Source organism: Fukomys damarensis, unplaced genomic scaffold, assembly GCF_012274545.1.
Source record: "Fukomys damarensis isolate Sample0158 unplaced genomic scaffold, DMR_v1.0_HiC HiC_scaffold_30, whole genome shotgun sequence".
In the NCBI taxonomy this organism is placed as follows: domain Eukaryota; kingdom Metazoa; phylum Chordata; class Mammalia; order Rodentia; family Bathyergidae; genus Fukomys; species Fukomys damarensis.
The window spans coordinates 32205971-32226197 of NW_022900942.1; the positions used below are offsets into that span (position 1 = coordinate 32205971).

Genomic DNA, 20227 nt, shown 5'->3' on the forward strand with positions numbered 1-20227 from the left:
AAAGAATGGCTGCTATCAAGAAATCACACAATAACAAATGTTGGCGGGGTTGTGGGGAGAAAGGAACCCTTCTCCATTGTTGGTGAGAGTGCAGACTGGTGCAACCACTATGGGAAATTAATATGGAGATACCTCAAAGAGCTGGGACTAGAGGTTCCATTTGACCCAGCCATCCCTCTGCTGGTTATCTTTCCAAAAGAATTAAAAGAATCATATCACAGTAATATATGTGCACCTATGTTTATAGTGGCACAGTTTGTAATAGCTAAAACTTGGAAACTGGGTAAAGAAGATGTGGTTTTTCTATAAAATGGAATACTACGCAGCCATAAAGAATGAGAAATTAGAGTCATTCATAGGTAAATGGATACATTTTGAGGATATATTTCTAAGTGAAATAAATAAGTCACACATGTATAAATACCAAATAGTTTCTCTGGTGTGAAAAACTGTAATAGTATGTAAGATCTTAATGAGATAATTGACAATGTGAAATAGGAAGAAAAGGCCTAAAGCTGTAGGAAAGTGGGAAGAGTAGAGGAAAGGTAATAAGGGAAAAGGAAAAAATATGAGAAAATGAAAAAATGGAAATAACATGTTTGTAAATGAGGAGGATAGCAGGGGGTGAAGGGAGGGCAAGGACAAGGGGAAAAAAGGAGAACCAAGACCTGTCATGTAAAAGTACAAGATCCCATTAATGAATGTAACTGTAACGTATACCTAAAATGTACCAATAAACTCAATGTGACAAAGAAAAAGAATCTATCAAGTTTTCTATATTGTATGATTTTATCATAGGCCTCAATACACTTCATATTACTGCTGAATTCATCTCTACTTTTAAAGCCTGCCATACAGGCATATCCTAACTTCTTGATTAGCAGTAATCTGGCTTCCTGCTTGAAGCACACACTGAATCAAAGGCTAGGTGAATGACACCCTGTTTGCTGAGAAACCCCTCCCTACAAAGAACTGGATGAGCAAGACATTAAATGGATGGAGCAAGCCTTTCTGCAATATTTCTACTATTAGTCATTTTGAGATAGGACTTTTTTCTTAACATTCATTACTGGGCTAAACATTCAAACTTTAAATGAGCAACATCATGGATATATTCATTAATTAATTATTTTCTTAGAAGATGGAAAATCTGCTAGAAGAAATCTCCTGTTTTATCTATTCCCAATATTTATATTTATCCAACAGAAGGCTTTATAGTACTTAATATTTATATATCCATTTATAGTCTATGAGTCCCTTTTAAATACATTTATTGCACTAAATCTTTGAGATAATTATCTACTGTATTTTATACTGCGGAAATAGACACTTGGAAAGGTTAGGCAATGTCATCTAAGACTGTTCATAAATGTATTATATTTTTCAATATATTTTTAAATCTCTACAAGTAAGCAGGATAAGGCTGTACAGATGGGGTACAGACATATTTCTTACACTAGATGAATATTATATGCTCAAACATTAAATGAAAGATTTATGCCAAACATAAGCTATCAATAAACCCCTAAGGGAAAGTGTTAGTTGAGTGTCAACATATCTGTAAGGGATGAGAGACTATGAGATACAGAAAAAAAGAGGGAATAATTTATTTTCGTCTTGTTTATTTTACTTTGCCAACCAAAAAACAATTTTTGATTATTTGAATAAATTTATGGCCATATATACTAAAATTAATAATTACTTTGAAAAAAACCAGCTCTGTACTCTCAGATAATTAGTAACTGAGACTTATAAAGGAAAACATTCCATGAAAGCTAATAAAATATACTAACATCATAACAGGAATATGTCTGAACAATTCTAAGTTTTACTTTTATATATTTAATCTCAATCATGGAACTCTAAAAAGAAATTTGTACTTTTAACAAGCATCTTAATTTGTGTGAGGAAAACTAATGATGTATTTTTTTGGTTTAAATCCACTAACGCACTAGTTTACCGGATGAAACTGGTACTTCTAATTATTTACAAGCACTCCAGAAGCAATTTGATCCCATACTAAATACAATTAAATATTTCCATCATAGTAACCCTTGTCAAACTAAAACACAAAAATTTAAATTCATTGACACTAAGTGCCTAGTATCAGGTTAAGATTGTATCTGTGTAGCTTAATTTACATTCTCTTGTACACACCTGCCTAGGTGTTATTACACTGACAAATCTTGGAGTATTAAGAAATTATACAATTTTGAATGCTTCATGTAATTCCACTGCAGTTATTACATAAAAGTCATCATTTAGTAAGAAACACTGTCATTAGTTGCAGTTAATATACAACTATATGGGAATGAATTAGATAATCTTTTCTATTTGGATCTCTAGATATTCTTCTCATATTTATAAGGGAAAAACCATGAAAGCAAGTCCAAGAGGTTTTTGATTTTTTGCCTTAATGTTCCTGGCAAGACTTAAACCTTTTCACTGATTCCAGGCTCTATGATATACTGCCTTAATAAAATGTTTAAAATTCAACATCATTTGTAATCAGTAACCTTTTCCAAGGGAGGACAAGTAATTGATAATAGCTCTCCTTTTTCTAGGTGCCTTTCCCCTACTACAGTGGAACTCTATTTTGTTACCAATGCTGGAGAGAAAAAAATAAATCCAACATTAGAAAATTTGTGACATTAATATGAGATGCACATTCTATATTTATTTCTTGTATAGAATGCATAAAATATTTGGTCACTTCCCAAGTAAATCTACATTTTAGGAAATATTTATAATATCATTTATTTTGTTTGTGATCATACCAATTTTTGCACATCCCTTTTCATTTATTTCCATGACAATCTTATTCTATTTTTATTTGTTTTTGCCATTAAATTAAACATATTCATATACTATAAATTCTCCTTTTATAGGTGCATTTCTAGGTCCATATCCTTCAACTCCCCTGTTCAACAGTCAGTTATTTCTGATGATCTTCTACTACAGACATGGTGAAAAAATAGAATGCCATCCAACAACTGAAGTCAGGATAAATAACCCAAAGATAATCTAAATCTTACTTTAACTTTTGTTCCCATTTCCCCTCTCCAATGCCCAGATAATGGTTTACATCTCCATTCAGCTATCAGTCTTTTTAAGTGTAATTATCATTTACCCATATTTCAGTTTATTGAACAGTAACTTTAGGATAATTAATTTGTCAGTATCAGTTATGCTAACAAGATCCTCACTCATGATTACCGCTTTGCAACTCACACTACTGACATTTCTTATTCTTGTGAAACCTGACATATTTTTGCCTAGCTATTCACTGAATAGAAGACTTGTAACTATAATAATCTTTTTCATTTGGAAAGATCTCTTAACCAACATAACACTCCAACCATTTGCCCCACAAAAAAATGTAATTAACACAAACAACAACAAGAAAAACAAAAGTCTGCTTTTGGCTTTCAGAAAAGCTTAGTGTATGTTATATGTGATATAGATCAACTAAACTATGTTAACTTATATTCACTATAACTTCTATAATATAGTCACATAGTTTTGATGTAAACGTAAAGTCTGAAATATGCAGGAAGCTATCTTTTGTCCATGCACAGGTATGTGTAAAGGTGTGCACACATTCTGACAGAAGTCTGGAACTGTGGATTAGGTGTTACAGTGAAAGCTAAATACCATTATTGATAGAACCTCCCATGCTGTAATACTTTTTTAAAATGTCACTGATCTTTAGGCAATCATGTATATATTTCACATTTTACAGTGTATACATTTCCAATATTTTCCCCAACCTCATTTTCTTGAATGAAAAACAAGTCATCAACCTAATATAATTTACTAGTTTAGGTTTACTTTATTTCCTCATTCACTAATTGCTAAAGAGGGGACAGCTAACTATATTTTAAAGGCTATGTTGAGACTTCATTAGACTTATGTAAATATCCACCAAGAATGGACACTGGCGTGAACAAGTTATGATGGTCTGTATTTCAGTGACAAGCAGATTACGGTGCTTTCCAAGAGAAACTTTCAGTCACTGGCCAGAGGACAGGCTAAAGCTGAACAGCTGGGCTTTGCAGGTCCACAATGTGCCTCAAAACGTAGTGAACATTTATTGTCCAAACTTAAACAGAGAGGGTTATGTTCTTCCCACAACGGTCAGCCTCATGGCCTAATTTATATTTATAGCTGGGCTTTCCACCATCTGTGCACATAGCGTATCCTGAGTCTCTGAGGGATTGGACTGGCATTATTTGAAGACCTGATTAAATAGCCAGGAAAAAGTAATCCATCATTTATAAGAAGTAATGTAAGGCAGTAACAATGGTGCCCTATCACGGTTTCAGATTTTCATTTTCATTTCTTTTGCTTTCTCATCCAGTGCCAAAGACAATAAATACCAAGAGTGTCACTGACAAGACTCTACCATCTAGACATAAAAGGAATGACCTATCATGATTCTCTTAGGCTGGCTCTACGGAGGACACAAGTGATATTTCCGCAGAGGAGGCTCTTGTTTCCTTACAGTTGCACAGACTTAAATGAATCCAAGCCCAAGTAGAACACATGATTCCATCAGTACAGCAATGGTTGTTATAGAGGGAGACTCCTGGATTAAGTGAAAATGAATATGTGGAGTTGGCTTATTGAAGGAGCTGGATTACTGAAATATTAGGAAAAGAAAGCAAAACAAAACAACAGTAAAATAGCTTTACTTTTCTCCTATTATCCATTTCTAAATACATCCTCTGAAATCTATCTCCTCACTGTTAGCAATTTAAGCCAATCATTTGGCTGTGAAGTCACCTTAAAATATTTAAAAAGTCTAATCTTCAGGCATTCAGAAAACAAACAACAAAACTATGGTAAGGATGAATGTGCACACATACACACACACCTTATGAAATCTACCAAAAAATTATCAAGTGATGGAGGGAAAAAAGAAAGGGAATGATAAAGAATTCTTATGTGTTATATACATGTTCCAGCTCCACACAATGAATGTAACCATTATTACAAACAGGTACTCATTAAAAAATGAACTAATATTATTATTTTTTTTCTTTTTTTCTTGGTACCAGGGATTGAACTCAGGTCCTTGTACATGAGAGGCAGACACCAAAGCCACTGAGCTAAGTCCCTGGCAAAAATGAACTAATATTGAATTTAAAGTTTCTATACACCTCCCAAAACAGCTTTGAGACAACAATCAGGAAAAGGTGCTGTGGGATTGTCGGCATCCTGTATTTGTTTTTTTTCAGGGGGGTCTATTTTGTCCTGTTGCTTAGTGACTTCCAAGGTTACAAAGGGAAGTATGGGTTTAGAGTAAAGGGATAAAGACTGGTTTTTCAGCTTGTGCTCTCAAAAGACCACTGTCGTGGAAGAAATCTTCCTGCTTCACTGGGAGGGCAGTAATTTAGCTCCAGCAGAGACACCCTTTTTGGGAATCCCCTCATGGGGCTGTTTGTGACACTTTCTAGCTGATCTTCTGTCCCATTTACCAGCTCAGTTTCACTCCTAGCAGTGTCCCTCTGGGGTCTCTGCTGCACCACAGCAGGCAGGGCCTGCTGGCAGTAGCTTATCAAGAAACTTTCACCCCTGATTTCTGTAAGTGGAACTCACACCTTATTCTTTCCACAATTGGCCTCTTCTTTTGCCTTCCTGCATAATGGGAAACTCTAGATACACCCCAGCCAGGGTATATTGTCCTTCATTTCCCAAGTTTACAATCACTTGGTAGAAACACACACAGACACACACAGAGACACACACACCCAAGAATCTTCCTGAGTGTCTCCACAAATGAACTTTTGGCAGAGGACAAATACCATGACAGCGTTCAACCCTATGAATTGAAGAACTTCAGAGTCTTCCATTCCTATGAACAGTTGTAGGAGATGATCACTGGGCCCCTGTGACCAGCACCAGTAAGTTGCAGGACGTGTTTACATCCGCTAGAAAAGTGGAGTAACTTATCTCATTTTTCTGCACTTTATACCCATAGCTGAACAATGAAAATTAACTAGAATTCTCTCATTCTGCAGTGTTCAACAACCAATGTTAGCCTAGACATGGCCCTACAAATTGTTACCAGTAATAGAGTACATGGTGTTTAAAACACGACTCAGATTAGAGACCCTGATTTTAGTGTTTTCTCCCATTTATACATTACATGTTCTTCTGAAGAGGATTTACCTAGGAGAGAAATTGGGCTCTTGAAGGAAAGTTAATGGTCCTTTTCAACTCCTAGATAGTTCCCTTAGTTCCTTTACTCAACTAAGACTGCCATTCTTTTGGCTTTTTTTTTTTAAATTTCCATCAATAAAAAAGTGAAAAAAAAATAAGAACAAAGATTGATTATGTAAAGGTACAAATTTCCAACAATGAATGTCATCATATTGTATATCTTAAATGTACCAGTAAAATTAATTTTTAAAAAAGTGAAAATTCATCTTTGTAGTCCTCATTACCAGTATCATCAGGTAATTTGCCAAGATACATAAAAAAATAAAGATCTAGGAGGTACATTTAAAATAATAAAGGCAAAGTAAGTTTATGTCTTACGTCGTACTTCAGTTGCTTACTATTAACCTTCCCTCAAGTAAAGACTGAGACAATGGTGAGCCATGGCAGAGAGAGAATGGCACAAATGAGCTGAAATTCACTGATTTGAAAACTTTTTTGGGAAGTGTTAACAGGCACTGGTATTTAGATATATGTAAATAACTATTCAAATTCTGCCGTTAAGTGTTTCAGAATATGTGACCAGTACCCTGCTTTCGCCTTCCTCTACGCAGCAGGAATAATGTTGCTATGATGATTTTATATGATAAATCTATTGCAGAATTATGGTAGTTTTCAATACATCATCATATTAAACCTTCAAAATACTTCTAAAAATGAAAAATGTATCAACTGTTCTAAAAATGAGTATCAAAATCTATTTAAAATGATTACAATAACTTTCCTTTAGTTGGCACTTTCAGCTATTTTTCTGTAATTTCTATAAAGACTGTACATACATATATAAGTCTTATACATATGTACATGTGTGTATATATTTGTGTTTTATATGCATATAACTACATTTACACATGAGATATACATAACCTTATATATATCATATTTTATATATATGCTTACATATCTTATATGTTTCATATTTGTATGGAACACTGAGGAAGAAGACAGGTCACAAAAGAGACAATATTAATTTATTGGCTGCTGTCTCAAAAACCAAAGGCCCCATTGTTCATGATGATTTATTTTCCTGCAAGTAGATAAAATGCACATAAAATTTGCTGAAAGTAATGTATCATCAACACATACATATATATCTTAACTAAATTATTCCATATGGATTTTGAAGCATAAAGGAGTAAAATGAAATGTCAAAGGAGCCCATGGGTAATTCTGACTGCAGATCTCAAACAAAATTTCTATCTTCTTACCTGGCTTAGGCACAATGAGCTGTGCACTGGTTTGGGCATTGCCAGCTTCATTTTCAGCCACACATTGATAAAAGCCTTCATCTGACTTTACAACCCCCAGGATCCGTAAGTTGCTTCCTCCCTAGAACAAAAAAAAAGCTGATGAAATGTTGTTAAAAGCAAAAACAAACAAACAAACAACCTCAAGGGAACAAAATGAACACGGACCATAGTTTAATAAAACATCACAAAATAAACAAGAATAGAGGCCATCCAGTTCTCAACCTCACAGATGTCTTATGCTACCCAGAAAATGTCACGCATGCTTCCAATACTCTTCCGAATTCATGAGTATCAATTCAGTCCTGCAAAGAAAATAGCCTCATAAAGGTACACATCATTCCCAGTATCTAAATGAATAATCAAAAGGAAGGTCTCTTATTTGATAGGGAAGAAATAAAGATGAATACCAAAGAAGTTGCATTCCTTTATTTGTTATTGCAGGAAACTAGGTTTACTAGGTTCTCAGGAAAACAAAGTAAGACTTAACAAAATGAAATAAAAATGGTGATATTTGAAAATTCTAAAGAACAAGGAACATATTTTCAGGAAATGTTTACCCATAAAAATGTCTGAAAATCCTTTCAAAATGATAATTGCTGTGACACACACCCTATGGGGGATATGATGGTGTACCACAGAAATTGTAATCCATGTCATTAATAATCCATATCTAAAATGGTTCATACCTTTGCCAGTCCATAAATGAAATACAGCAACTTTAATTCCTTCTTTATATAAAATGAACTACCATCTTTTTCAAGGATACATGATAAAATGATCTGGAGATAGCATTTAATTACACCAACTCAGTTTATCTTCTATATTAGTGCAAGAATTAGTTCAGTAAGAGAGATATGTTAAATCACTTCCCCTGAAGTCATTAAGAGATAAATATTACCTCATGGGGAATTCTTAATTGTTTTTAGTGTGTTGCAGTCAATTCTCAGCTGATGTAAATTTCTTAGATAAAGCTGCTAACTTCTAATTAGCAATTCTCATTTAAGTTATTATTTGCATATAGTTTTAACATGTACAATATACAATGGCTCTTGAATTTCTGGAACTATACAGAAAATATTTTAAAGCACAATTTAATGTGAATAGAGCACATACATTTCCTTCACCTTAAGAAAAGAAGCATTTAAGTAAGTTTACTGTAATGTGTCATGCTGGAAGAAAGATTATTTAAACTGTGGAAAAAAGAAAAGGTGCACTTTGTCATGCATCCTTAAAGGTATGCAACAATTTCCTTTATAAGAAAGTAGCATATATGTGGGCAATATACAGCACTTTCAAGTTTCCTAATGGAGGTCATTTTCAATTCAGTGGTAGTGGAAATAGCAACATATTTAAAAGAAGTAATAGATTGCTGTGACATTCATATGTTAAATTTTTCCATCTCTTACTCTATTCCCAACCAATTAAGCAGATGCAGCTACATGTGAAAAATGGGTAGTGATGAGAGAAGTGATAAACATGATTTACTGACTCTTTAAGATTTTTTTAAGCACGCCAAAATGTATGCACAAAGAGATTATAAAAGATAGTGAAAGTCACCTGATTGTGAAAGAGGCATTTATACTAATAGACAGAATAATGCCATGGAGAGAGCCTGTCTCTGGCCTCACCAGATGCCTACATGCTAAAATACTCTGGCTAAGAGACCTCACTTTGATAACAGCTCCTTTTTGACAGGGTCAGGACTGCATCTCAATTATAAGAAAAGTGGGACTAAAACCCTTGTCTTTATCCGAAAAGTTTCTTGATGTTTAGAAAGTCCCTTTTAAATATACTTCTCATACTGGATATTCATATGCCTGAAATCAGAACCTTTGATGCAAACCTACACCTACAAGGGAATTTTTATGGAGCATTTTCCAATGAGCAAATCATTCTGCTGCTAATAACAAAAACAATACTGGTAGGCATGGAACATTTGTTGTGCACCAAGATAATTCAGTAAATACAGTACCATTATCACTATTATCTCCCATAAGGATAGAGATAGTGAGCTAAAGCCTATGGGGAACTACAAGAATTATTATTTGTGACTTCACTTTTTTCCAGCGAGAGTTACAAAGTAATGTAAACTATAGGTCTCCATGGATTCTCTAACATTGCAATGACCACTACCAGTGCCGCCATTTATACTGCTCATATTCGATCGGTTGGAATTATGTGGAAAAATAACAAAGGAAAGTAGTTTCTAATGTCACAGTAAGACAACCATAATCATACATATCTTATTTAAAATGTATTACAAGTGCTAAAGTCACAATAGGAAGATAATATTGGTTTAAGGTAGTCCAAATTATATTATATGAAAATACTTGGAAAGTCCTAAACCCTCTGTTTTGCTATGTTTTAAAGCCTTAGCTTATAAAACAAGTGGAATGGACTGTATATTCACTCTTATTCAGGTTCACAATTCATGTCTAGAAAATTACCTCTGTTTTAGAAGTTTTCTCAACACATTATAAAAATTCCCAACAGTGTCTGTCTTTTAATCCAGGAAAGAAAAGCAATGAAAAAAATTGTAAGCAATAAATGGGATTGTCAAGCTAATATATATAAAGATAATTACCACTATCTGAAAATAATCGCTAGGAATGACCACATCTCCATTCTTCATCCAATTCACAGTGGGCACAGGCTTTCCAGAGACTGAACATTCAAACTCAATATCCATGCTTTCATAGGCATAGAGGTTGGAAGGGTGATTTAAAAACCATGGTGGAACTGCAAAGACAGAAAAAAAAAGTGAATGAGTGAGGATGTGATTGCATTTTGAGGTTTTTACTAAGTTGAATACATTGCTCTGGCGTAGAAAATATGTGTAATTCAAGTAATCCCCCAAACCACACCTGAGTATACAAAAACTATTGCAGAATACTATATCATTCGCCCTCTTAATTCAGGTAAATTGTTACAGTTAATGATATTTTTCTAAAAGAAAGTAAAACCATTGGGAAACAAATATCTACATAAAAATTAAAGAATGAATGAACATTCTGAACATCCATGTGTTTGCATGCAATTGACCAACACACTATAAAATATATACAGCCATGGAAGGTATGCCCATGAGGTAAAGAAAGGAAAATGTATAGGACTAAGACAATACAAAGTGTAAGATGATAAACTTAGTTTGCTGGTAATTCTAGAGATTCACTAGAATTTACTTAATGTGATGATATCCTTCTTTATTAAATAAGGAGATAAAAGGGACTGTACTATCTTTACTGTGGATACATTTCTATTATTCTGGAGACATATATTACTATACTTTGTTACGATTTTCTCGGCATGGTATGCGATACACTGATTTAATTTCTTAATTACCATAATATTAGTTGTTAGGAAAAAAGAGCCGAAGACCAGGCCCAAACCAGGACCAGACCAGGACAGTAACAAGCCTTTATTATGGGGAAGGTCTGCCCGGGCTGTCTCTGAACAACGGAGAGCAATATGGCTTCAACAGGGAGCGCTTCTTATAGGACTGGGGTGGGGCTTATAGGAGCTGGGGTGGGATTGAGTGGTGTAGTGGCTGGGGATAGGGAGATTGTGACAGCACTAGGAGGGACTTGTGCCATCACTAGTTAGGGCCATCTTAAGGCTAGGGAAACCTAACACTAGTTACTCTATGACGGAAATTTGCAATTGAAGGAAACTGCAATACTCATAATAGATCTTTGCTAATGAGTCTCTCAGGCTGAGTTTCTCAACACAGGTCTAGAAGAGGATTTTTAAAGAGAAATATTTATGCTCATCCATAAGAAACCTTACAGTGAAGTAAGATGTTATTCTATGCGCTGTGTGAGAAGCCAGACTAAGTTCAGTGAAATAGTAGTAGTTGTGACCTTGTTTCACATAGCAAATTGATAGGTATTTTCAGTAGCCATTTTTCAGAGTAGGTTGTGTTTTTTTCATTGTTTGTCAATGCATAAGTAGTGCTACTTTTTCCTCATTTGAGAAATTATAATATTTTCTTTCCCCACTACCAGCAAATCTTCCTCTGACACCGAAGTGAATATTAAACTCTGATGGCCATGGACTTTTAGAAGAGTTGGTGAACCAAAGAAAACTCTAAGGATTTAAGGCTTCATTTTCTCCTTCTGTCTCTCCTTGTCTTACAATCCCAAGTTATGACTAAACATTCACACCTTTAGTACTAAACGCTTTTAAAAAATCTTCACAGGAGAAAATTGATTTTGACATCTTGGCTGAGATGCATTAGCATTCATGGAGTAGAGACATGAAAAGAAAGGAGGTGACTTAGAGCCATTTTACTATTTCATACAGGGCTAAAATTACCAATTACTATGATAATTAGTATAATGAGACATCTTTGATTCCTTAGCCAAATTCACTGACAATGAACCAAAAGACATCAGCAATACTTATAGAATATCCTTTGAAATTTTACATTAATTTCATCTTCTCAATTCTGTTCACATTTTTTAACACAGATTTTGGTCAAGTGTTTATTTACCAGGCAACAAACAATATTTTCTGAGAACTGTCAATGCACAATTAGTCTAAGCCCTCTATTATTCTCACTACAATTCTGAGGCAGGATCCATTATCCCTATTTTATAAGTGAAGAGGTTGAGATAGAAGGTGTTTAAATAACTTTTCCCAAATTACACAGCGTATAAACTGTGGCTCCAGACAGTCTGACTTCCCTGCCCATTACTCCCCTACAAACGTTCTGAACTACAGGATTTTGTGATAATTGTCTATTTTATCACTCAAAAATTTTGTGAAATTATAACTCAGTAAGTTTTCTGTGTCTGGGAGATGATGGAGAAAATAAATTAGAGCCATTGAAAAAAAATAAAAGCATGTTATCTCTCCATCCTCTCCTGTCATTCCTTATTTCCTGAAATCATGTAAACTCTAACGCTGCTCATCCTGAGTCTTCATTTTCATAAAACTTTTTAAGGAATCCTTGTGCCTAAACCAGAGTTTTTTTGACATGTGGGTCACAATTATTAATATATCTTGAAAGTGATTTACTGGGTTGAGACTCTGTGTGTATTCATGTGTGTATGTGATCATATAATTGTGTATCTCTACACACACACACACACACACACACACCTCTATGCATAAGAGAGGTGGAGGAAAGAAGTAGAGAAGAATAAGCAGGAAGGGAAAAAGGAGAAGAGAAGAGTAAGGATTATATGTATAAAAAAGGAGAATAACAAATTTGTATTGAGGGGGAAAAAACAGAAGGTTCAATAATCACACTGATGGGGCTGGACAAGCTGGGTTTCAATTCCAATCCCTCTATTCATTATAAGTGCCTCTGTTGTCCACATCTATAACCTAGGCAGTGGTGAGGAACCTATTCTGTTCGTTCTTTTTCTTTCAGACAAAATATGTCAATGTAAGTCATTTTTTTCTAAACCAAAATCTCAGTATTCAGGTTTAATTGCAGCATTGTCACTTTGCAGTAAATAAGTGGGTACTGGGTTATAGTCTGGGGTTTGCCATCACTGACATAGAGATAAGAATTGAGGGCAATGGCAGTTAATATTTGTGAATACTTAAAACAACACAATGCTATTTCAAAGATAAACATTAGAGGGGCTGGGGATTTAGCTCAGTGATTCTGCTGCCAGCTTCGCAAGTCCAGGGTCCCCAGGAGTTCGATCCCCAGTACCAAAACAAACAAACAAACATTAGAAAACATAGTTTATCACTCATATCAAATTGTACTGCATATATCTGTAGAAATAGAAACAAATATATGCATGTATCTTTTATATGCCTGTGTAGTATCTTTTAAAAAAATTATTGTATTGCCTGATGTTTCAATTAGCAGTTCTATATATTTCCAATATAAAAATACTTTGCTTTACATAACAGGATTTCTTAAAAACAACTTGTTGAGATTAAGTGACTAGTTTTGAAATAGTGTCACAAAGATTCAGTTTTCTCAATTTTAGGGGAAACCTTCTGTTTACTATCATTCAGTAGAGTATAAAATGTAACAGTGGTCACATAGTAAATTCTCAAAACACTTCGAAGGGAGGGCAAGGGTATACGGAAAAAATAAGAGCCAAGATATATCATGTGAAGGTACAAGATCCCAATGATCAATGTAACCATATTGTTTGCTTTAAATTTACTAAATAATTTAAGGGAGAAATAAACCCTATTTTATTTACTGAGTATATCTTCACTAAGAGAATAATTTAACTGAAATATGTAATTCTAGTTGTAATGCTGTAAATACCATATTCAACTATTATTTCCTGTGTAAAAAGAACTATATATATATATATATATGTCAGATCTGATCTATGTTTTGTAATTTTCTTGTATTTCTTAGGCTTTATGTGGTACACTTAGCATGACATTGTATTTTCCCTGGCAATCTTAGGAGCTCCATTTTTATAACAGATTTTCACAAGTCTTATATTATATTAGATGATAGGTAAGTGGAGAAATATTTCTCTTACTTCCAGCGGGCAGTATCTTGAAGGCTAAATGAGTGTAAAGCCCCCACATTCTGACATACACTGCCTAACTGGAGCTATTATCTGTCATTAGAAGGCACTGAGGTAAAGACAAGGACTAATGATCTCTCTTTATACCTCAGTACAGTGCTTCACCCTCAGCAGGTATTAAACAAAAATTGGCTGCTGATTCTAATAAGAACACAATAACATGCACATTTTCACCCTTTGCTATGGGAATATTGGTCTATGATAAAGTTTGAATAGTGTCATGGAAACCGTATTTCTACAAGATAAAATTATTGGAAAATATTAATGAAAGATGAAAAACAATTTAAAATGGCAGAGTGTGGCTATTGAGAAAAAAAGACTAGGCACTGTAATTGCTATTTTATTATATCTTTCAGTCTTAAAGCTTATTCTTAAAATTTTGCTTGCAGGCAAAGGGAATTAAGCTATGTAGGGAGAAGATCTGGAAGTTACCTGAAAAGATAAGCCTATGTTTGATTAGAAATTTATAAAACTCTTCAACCTTGCGTTTAAATAATGTACAACCAAATTGCTGCTTACTTTCCTAAACCTATCACTCACCCACCCCTTACATGTGCATTGTAGTTCAATTAAAGAAATGCACATGACCCTTTTCTAATTTCAAGTCTTTCTACATTCTATTTTCTTATGCTGTTTTCCATTTCACTTTAGGGTACTTTTCCATTTCATTAAGCTACTTTTCTATGAATGACATCGTGGGTTTATTATTTGGAAACTCTTCTATTTTGGGGAACGATGGCATTTATTTCTACTGCTTTATGCCATTTGACATGGTTTTCTTTATATTGTATTTACATGTACATGTGTTTGTTTTACCTTAACAAAAGCATGTAACTTCCAGAGGAAGAAGCTCTAACATGTTAACATGAATTTAATGTATCACTTAATGTATTTTGGATAATTACACTATTCTACAAGACAGTGAGTAAGTGAAGTTCGCCCAATCTTTCTCTTCTTGCTTGATCTCCTCGTCTTTTTCTGTGATGAACAGACTCACATCTATTCAACCCATTTAGGACTGCTTCCTAGAATTTAAGACCTAGTCATAATCATATACCTTTGACAGCCTTAGGGTCCTATACTTGCAATATGAACTGATTGTCTTCTCTAGTTAAACATGATCAGGGAAATGGCATTTTTAATGGCAAAAAAAATATTATACATGTCTGCAATACATAATGTTTACATAATGGTACATATGCATAACAGGTCTTAATTCCCCTTTCCACCTCCTTTTTTTCCCTTCCTACTCTCTCCATCTCTCCAACCCCTTCCTATTTCAGAAAAATCTATAAGCCTACTTCTTATTTTCTACCTGTTTTGTTCTTTATTTATACTTTGAGTTTCTCATATAAGAGAAACCATGTGATATCTGAGCTTGTGTGACTGATTTACTTCACTTAATATTATAGTCTCAAAGCACATGCATTTTCCTACAAATGACTCAAATTTATCTTTCTGTATGGCAGAGTAGCGCTCTATTGTGGGTAAATACCACATTTTCTATCTATTCATGTGTTGATAAACATCAGCTAAACCAGTATCGTAAAAATGGCCATACTTCCAAAACTGATATACAGATTTCTCAGAATACCAATCAAAATACTAATCTCATTCTTCACTGAGGTGGAGAAAATGACCCTAAAAATCCATATAAAAGCAGAAGAGACAAAAATAGCAGAAGCAACCCTGGGTAACAGGGGCAAAGTGGGAGGCATCACATATCTACAGTGATTAAAACAAATTCATGCTACTGGCACAGAAACAGAGAGAAGGATCAATGGAACAGAATAAAAGAAGCAGGAACAATCTCGCACACATTCAACTATTGGATCTTTGACAAAGGGGCCAAAAACAGAGGAAAGAGGAAAAATAACCTCTTTAATAAATAGTGCTGGGAAAACTGGCTATCTGTGCAGATTTTCAATTACATCCCTTTTCTTTTCAAGGTATCACAAGTGAGATCTCAATGTCCACAGAATAAAGACCAAATTTACACCTTTATATTTAATAGCTTATAAACAAGTTAAAAATTTACTGGGTATTTTAATTTCTCACACATACTCCATAGAAATCATCTACTTCAACAAAACTAATCCTACTGGTTATGTTAATTTAAAGATTACAATGATAAAAGATAGTAATATGATGTAATAAATTGCTTTATATACAAATACAGAAACTGACTACAGAGTGAACATGGCTTGTCTACGGCTATGGATGTGCTATATTTCATTAACATGTTTCTGGTCATGACTCCTTCCCTAGAAAACATTGCTCAGATAAAATGGACTAATGCACTATTCAATTAAGTGGTGAGAAATTGTTCTCATCCAGAGTTTCATTTTTTTCTTCACTAACTTTTCTTGCTAAAGTAACTGCTGTTAAACTAACTTCAAATACTTAGTTTCCTTTTCCTGTTTTTTAAAACAATGATATTATACAATATATTTTCTGCCCAATCAATAGGTCTCAGCAAGACTTTTCTTATATGACAAGTTGCTTGACATCTGCTTAATATTTTTCTCTAGTTTGTTTTCTCGTGCCTGCACATCTGTCCTCCCCCACAGAACTGGTTATTGAGCTTTCCATTTGATTCTCTATTTAAGTCTCTCTCAAATTCCTCTGTATTATGCTAAAAAGTTTAGGTTGGGTTAGACTGGACTCTACCTTTACAAAATGGATAGAATGTATTATACCTTGGAAATAAAAGCACACTTGAGCTTTGTTCTATTAATATTGACTGAAGCTTCCACCTTCTTGAAAAATGGCTTTTTAGCCATGCATTTTATTCTCTACATTTGTTATTCAAAGTGTTGTTTCAATCTATTCTGACAGAAAGAAAATGAAAGAATACAGAGACAGAGTGGTGTGTCAATGGGATGGGGTTATAGAGATAGGGAAGACCAGTGGGTGTGAAGGGAAAGAGGAAATAAAGATGATTAAAATGTAATGTGTATAATGTTCCAGTTTCCCAAAATGAAAGCGATCATTTTGTATCTCAAACATAAACTGAAAAAAATTGTAACATTAACTATTATAGAGTGAACTACATTTTCTTAACACATATCCAGGCTTAAGTTCAATATTTAATTGTATATAGTTTCTTAAGTAGAATTAAATTCATCATACTGAAAATTATATAACAGAATGTCAAGTAAATCAACAGGAATCCATTCCATTTTGGCATTGATCTGCATGGGAATTCATTAAGATATTAATTTTGTAAAAACTAAAGATTCTCTATCTTTATATCCTCTAGGCCAACAAGAGGATATGCCTAATACATATTCTTAGATGAGCAGGTACAAAGATGGCTCCATTCTCCAACCAACTTTTAGGCATTCAGTTATATTCTAGCTACTGAGGTAGAGTGGAATATATAAAAAGCAAATGTGAACTTTTCTTTTAATGATTTGTTTTGTTTTGTACCAGGGATTGAGCTAGGGACCTTGTGCTTGTGAGGAAAGTGGCAGAACCACTGAGGTAAATCTCTGGCCCCTTTTCCTCTAATGTTAATACCAATTATGGCAATAAAATACTAAAAGCACCAAATTATAAACCATTCTGCTATCACTGGCCAAAGAAATGCTTTAATTATCTTAGACAAATCAAATTTAGACTTTTGAATTTTATTTTGCACACTCCATTAGTTTTACTTATTGTGAGTGTAATATGCTAAAACAATCTTTGTGCCATCTAAAAATTCTGTTCTATGTGTTTTGGAGATGAAGATGATGTGATCCTCAATCTTTATTTAATAGTTCTTCATATATGCTAGGAAATAATTCCAGATCTCCCCACACAATTGTCTTTATCCAGACAAATAACACCACTGTCCTTGCTCCTTGCCTGCCCTTACTGTGATTAGGGCTGCATTTCTCTAAACCCAGACCGAGCTTTCCATTTTTCTTTTCAATCGTGGATCCTAGGAACAAAGCGGAAGAATGATCTGTGAGCCAAGATCCAGGATAAAAATAATAGAGGGATTATCTCAAGGTCCTAATTCTATATGCAGCCTGATGTTATTGCCATGCCTTTGTTAACAGTAGCAGCTGGACACTTGATTCTTGTGTGGCAAAAGAGTTTCTGGTAATTTACACCAAGTAGGTTTACATATGTGTGTTGCATATCCATACATATGCAATCCATATATATACATATACTCACAGATGCATATTTTCTATATATTACTAAAATATTTGATTATATAAAATACTTATATTTATAATATAGCATATATACACAGACATGACTTTCATATGTATGTATATAGATATATATGTATATAATTTATAAACAACTTTGTTTTCTTTCAATTTGAACTGTGAAGAAAATAAAAACAGCTTAAGGGAGAAAAGATATCAAAATATAAATGTTGCTTCACATGTGATATGACAAAATTATTCAATAACTAAAAGAAATAGGTAAGTTCCAGTTTCTGATACTACATCTTTAAGGATTATTATTTTTCCTCATTCAAATTTATTCTAGGATCCCTTTTGGAATTTGAGAGTGATATATAGAGAAACATATGTAGATATTCTAAAGGTCTAGAGAAACATGTTTCATGCATGAGAGATATTCCTGAGAATTTTGTTTGTGATTTTTAAAATTTTTTATTTTGAGTTTTTGGAGATCAAACCCAGGGCCTCATACAGGCTAGACCAAAACTCTACCACTGAGCTACATATCTATCATTGGGTCTGTTTAACTGTACATTGAAAAGTTACACTGAACAAGGTAGGAAATTTGTTTATGAAGTTTCTTATTAGTAGTAGATATTCTATGAAGAAAGCTTTCTGCTCAGATATTTAACTCACATGATGCACTTTAATGAATTACTGATTCCTATACCTAATGCTTAAGAAACAGTAGCTAAGTTCCAGTGTGTGTACATACATTCTGTCTGTCTCTGCACACACCATAGCAATCAAAGACCACAAAGGCATAAATAATTACATATCTACATGACATATATAGAGTTTCCAGACAGGCATTTCCAGAATAGAGGAGAAAATAGCTCCTTATTATCCACTGAACCTGAGAAAATGCCCTAGAATTTGGGGAAAAGCTAAGAATTGTCACTAATCCTTACAAGCATTAATGAATGCAAAATCTATGGACAGCTTGTGTTTTTCCTCTTTGACTGGTGAGAAGCACTGATGACCACTGAGTAATTACACAGGACAGGGCATCATGGTAACTGTGGTGAAGGCTCTGGGATATCTATGAATTAAAGAGCTGGTGGAAACCTGAGGACAGCTCCCTCTCCTACAGGGAGAAAGGGTATGGAGCACTGGCCAGGAAAACTGGTGATTCTGAAAGAAGATGCAAACTGCTTCACGTAAACTCAGTGCTTTAGCGTCACTACTGGTTACTTAAAAAAACCTAACACTGAAACACCCAGCCTTCAAACTCAAACCCAGGATATCCCAGAAAACGTGGTAAATAAGTCTAGAAATAATATTTACTACATTAGAGTAAATAGAATGCCTGACAGATATGTGCACATCCTTACATATAGAAGAGTAAACATGAAAACATAATATTACTAACAGTAATGAGAAACAGGGATGTGGGGACAGAGGGAGAGAGGAGAGTAATTTAATGTGAGGAACCACATAATCCAGGAGTAAATATAAAAGTAGAATGAGAAGGAAATTCTCAAATTGCTTCACACAAAGAAGCCTCTTGATACAGTATAAAAATAAATTCAACAAAGTCAGAAGTCAAAGTGTGGATGATAAATTAACAATGAAATACAACAAGAGGTAATAGACACAGGAAAATTTAAAGATCAAAACAACAGTAGAAAACCAATTCACTAATTAGAAAGTACAAGTATCATAATAGATAAATCAAATTATTAGCATAGAGGACACGTGAGACAATCACAACAAAAGTAGATACAAAAAAGAAAGGAACAAAAAATAATTAAGGTCAACCTTGTACAGAAGAGGACAAGGAAAGACAACAACATATTAAGATAACCATCATTCTTTTTTTTTTGCTTTTTATTGAGGTTATTGGTACAATCTAGGTATACAATACAATTGCATTCATCATTGGGATTCTGTACCTTTACATAATAGGTCCTGATTCTCATTTTTCCCCTTGTCCCTGCCCTCCCTTCACCCCCTCCTCCCCTCCCCACTTACAAACACTTTATTTCCATTTTTTCAGTTTCTCATATTTTTTCCTCTCCCTTATTACCTTTCTCCCACCCTTCCCACT

General features: G+C 34.1%; 1 protein-coding gene across 3 annotated transcripts in view; it reads right to left on the reverse strand.

Moving 5' to 3' along the window:
• The window catches only part of Dcc (DCC netrin 1 receptor), a 1126179-nt gene that overhangs the window by 464989 nt on the left and 640963 nt on the right, over positions 1 to 20227 (reverse strand). For all 3 annotated transcript variants that reach the window (XM_033757479.1, XM_033757478.1, XM_033757477.1), the window contains exons 6-7: positions 10057 to 10211; positions 7431 to 7551 (exon numbers count right to left, since the gene is read on the reverse strand). In XM_033757479.1, the coding sequence (XP_033613370.1) occupies positions 7431 to 7551; positions 10057 to 10211 (276 nt within the window). The remainder of the gene's footprint in view (positions 1 to 7430; positions 7552 to 10056; positions 10212 to 20227) is intronic.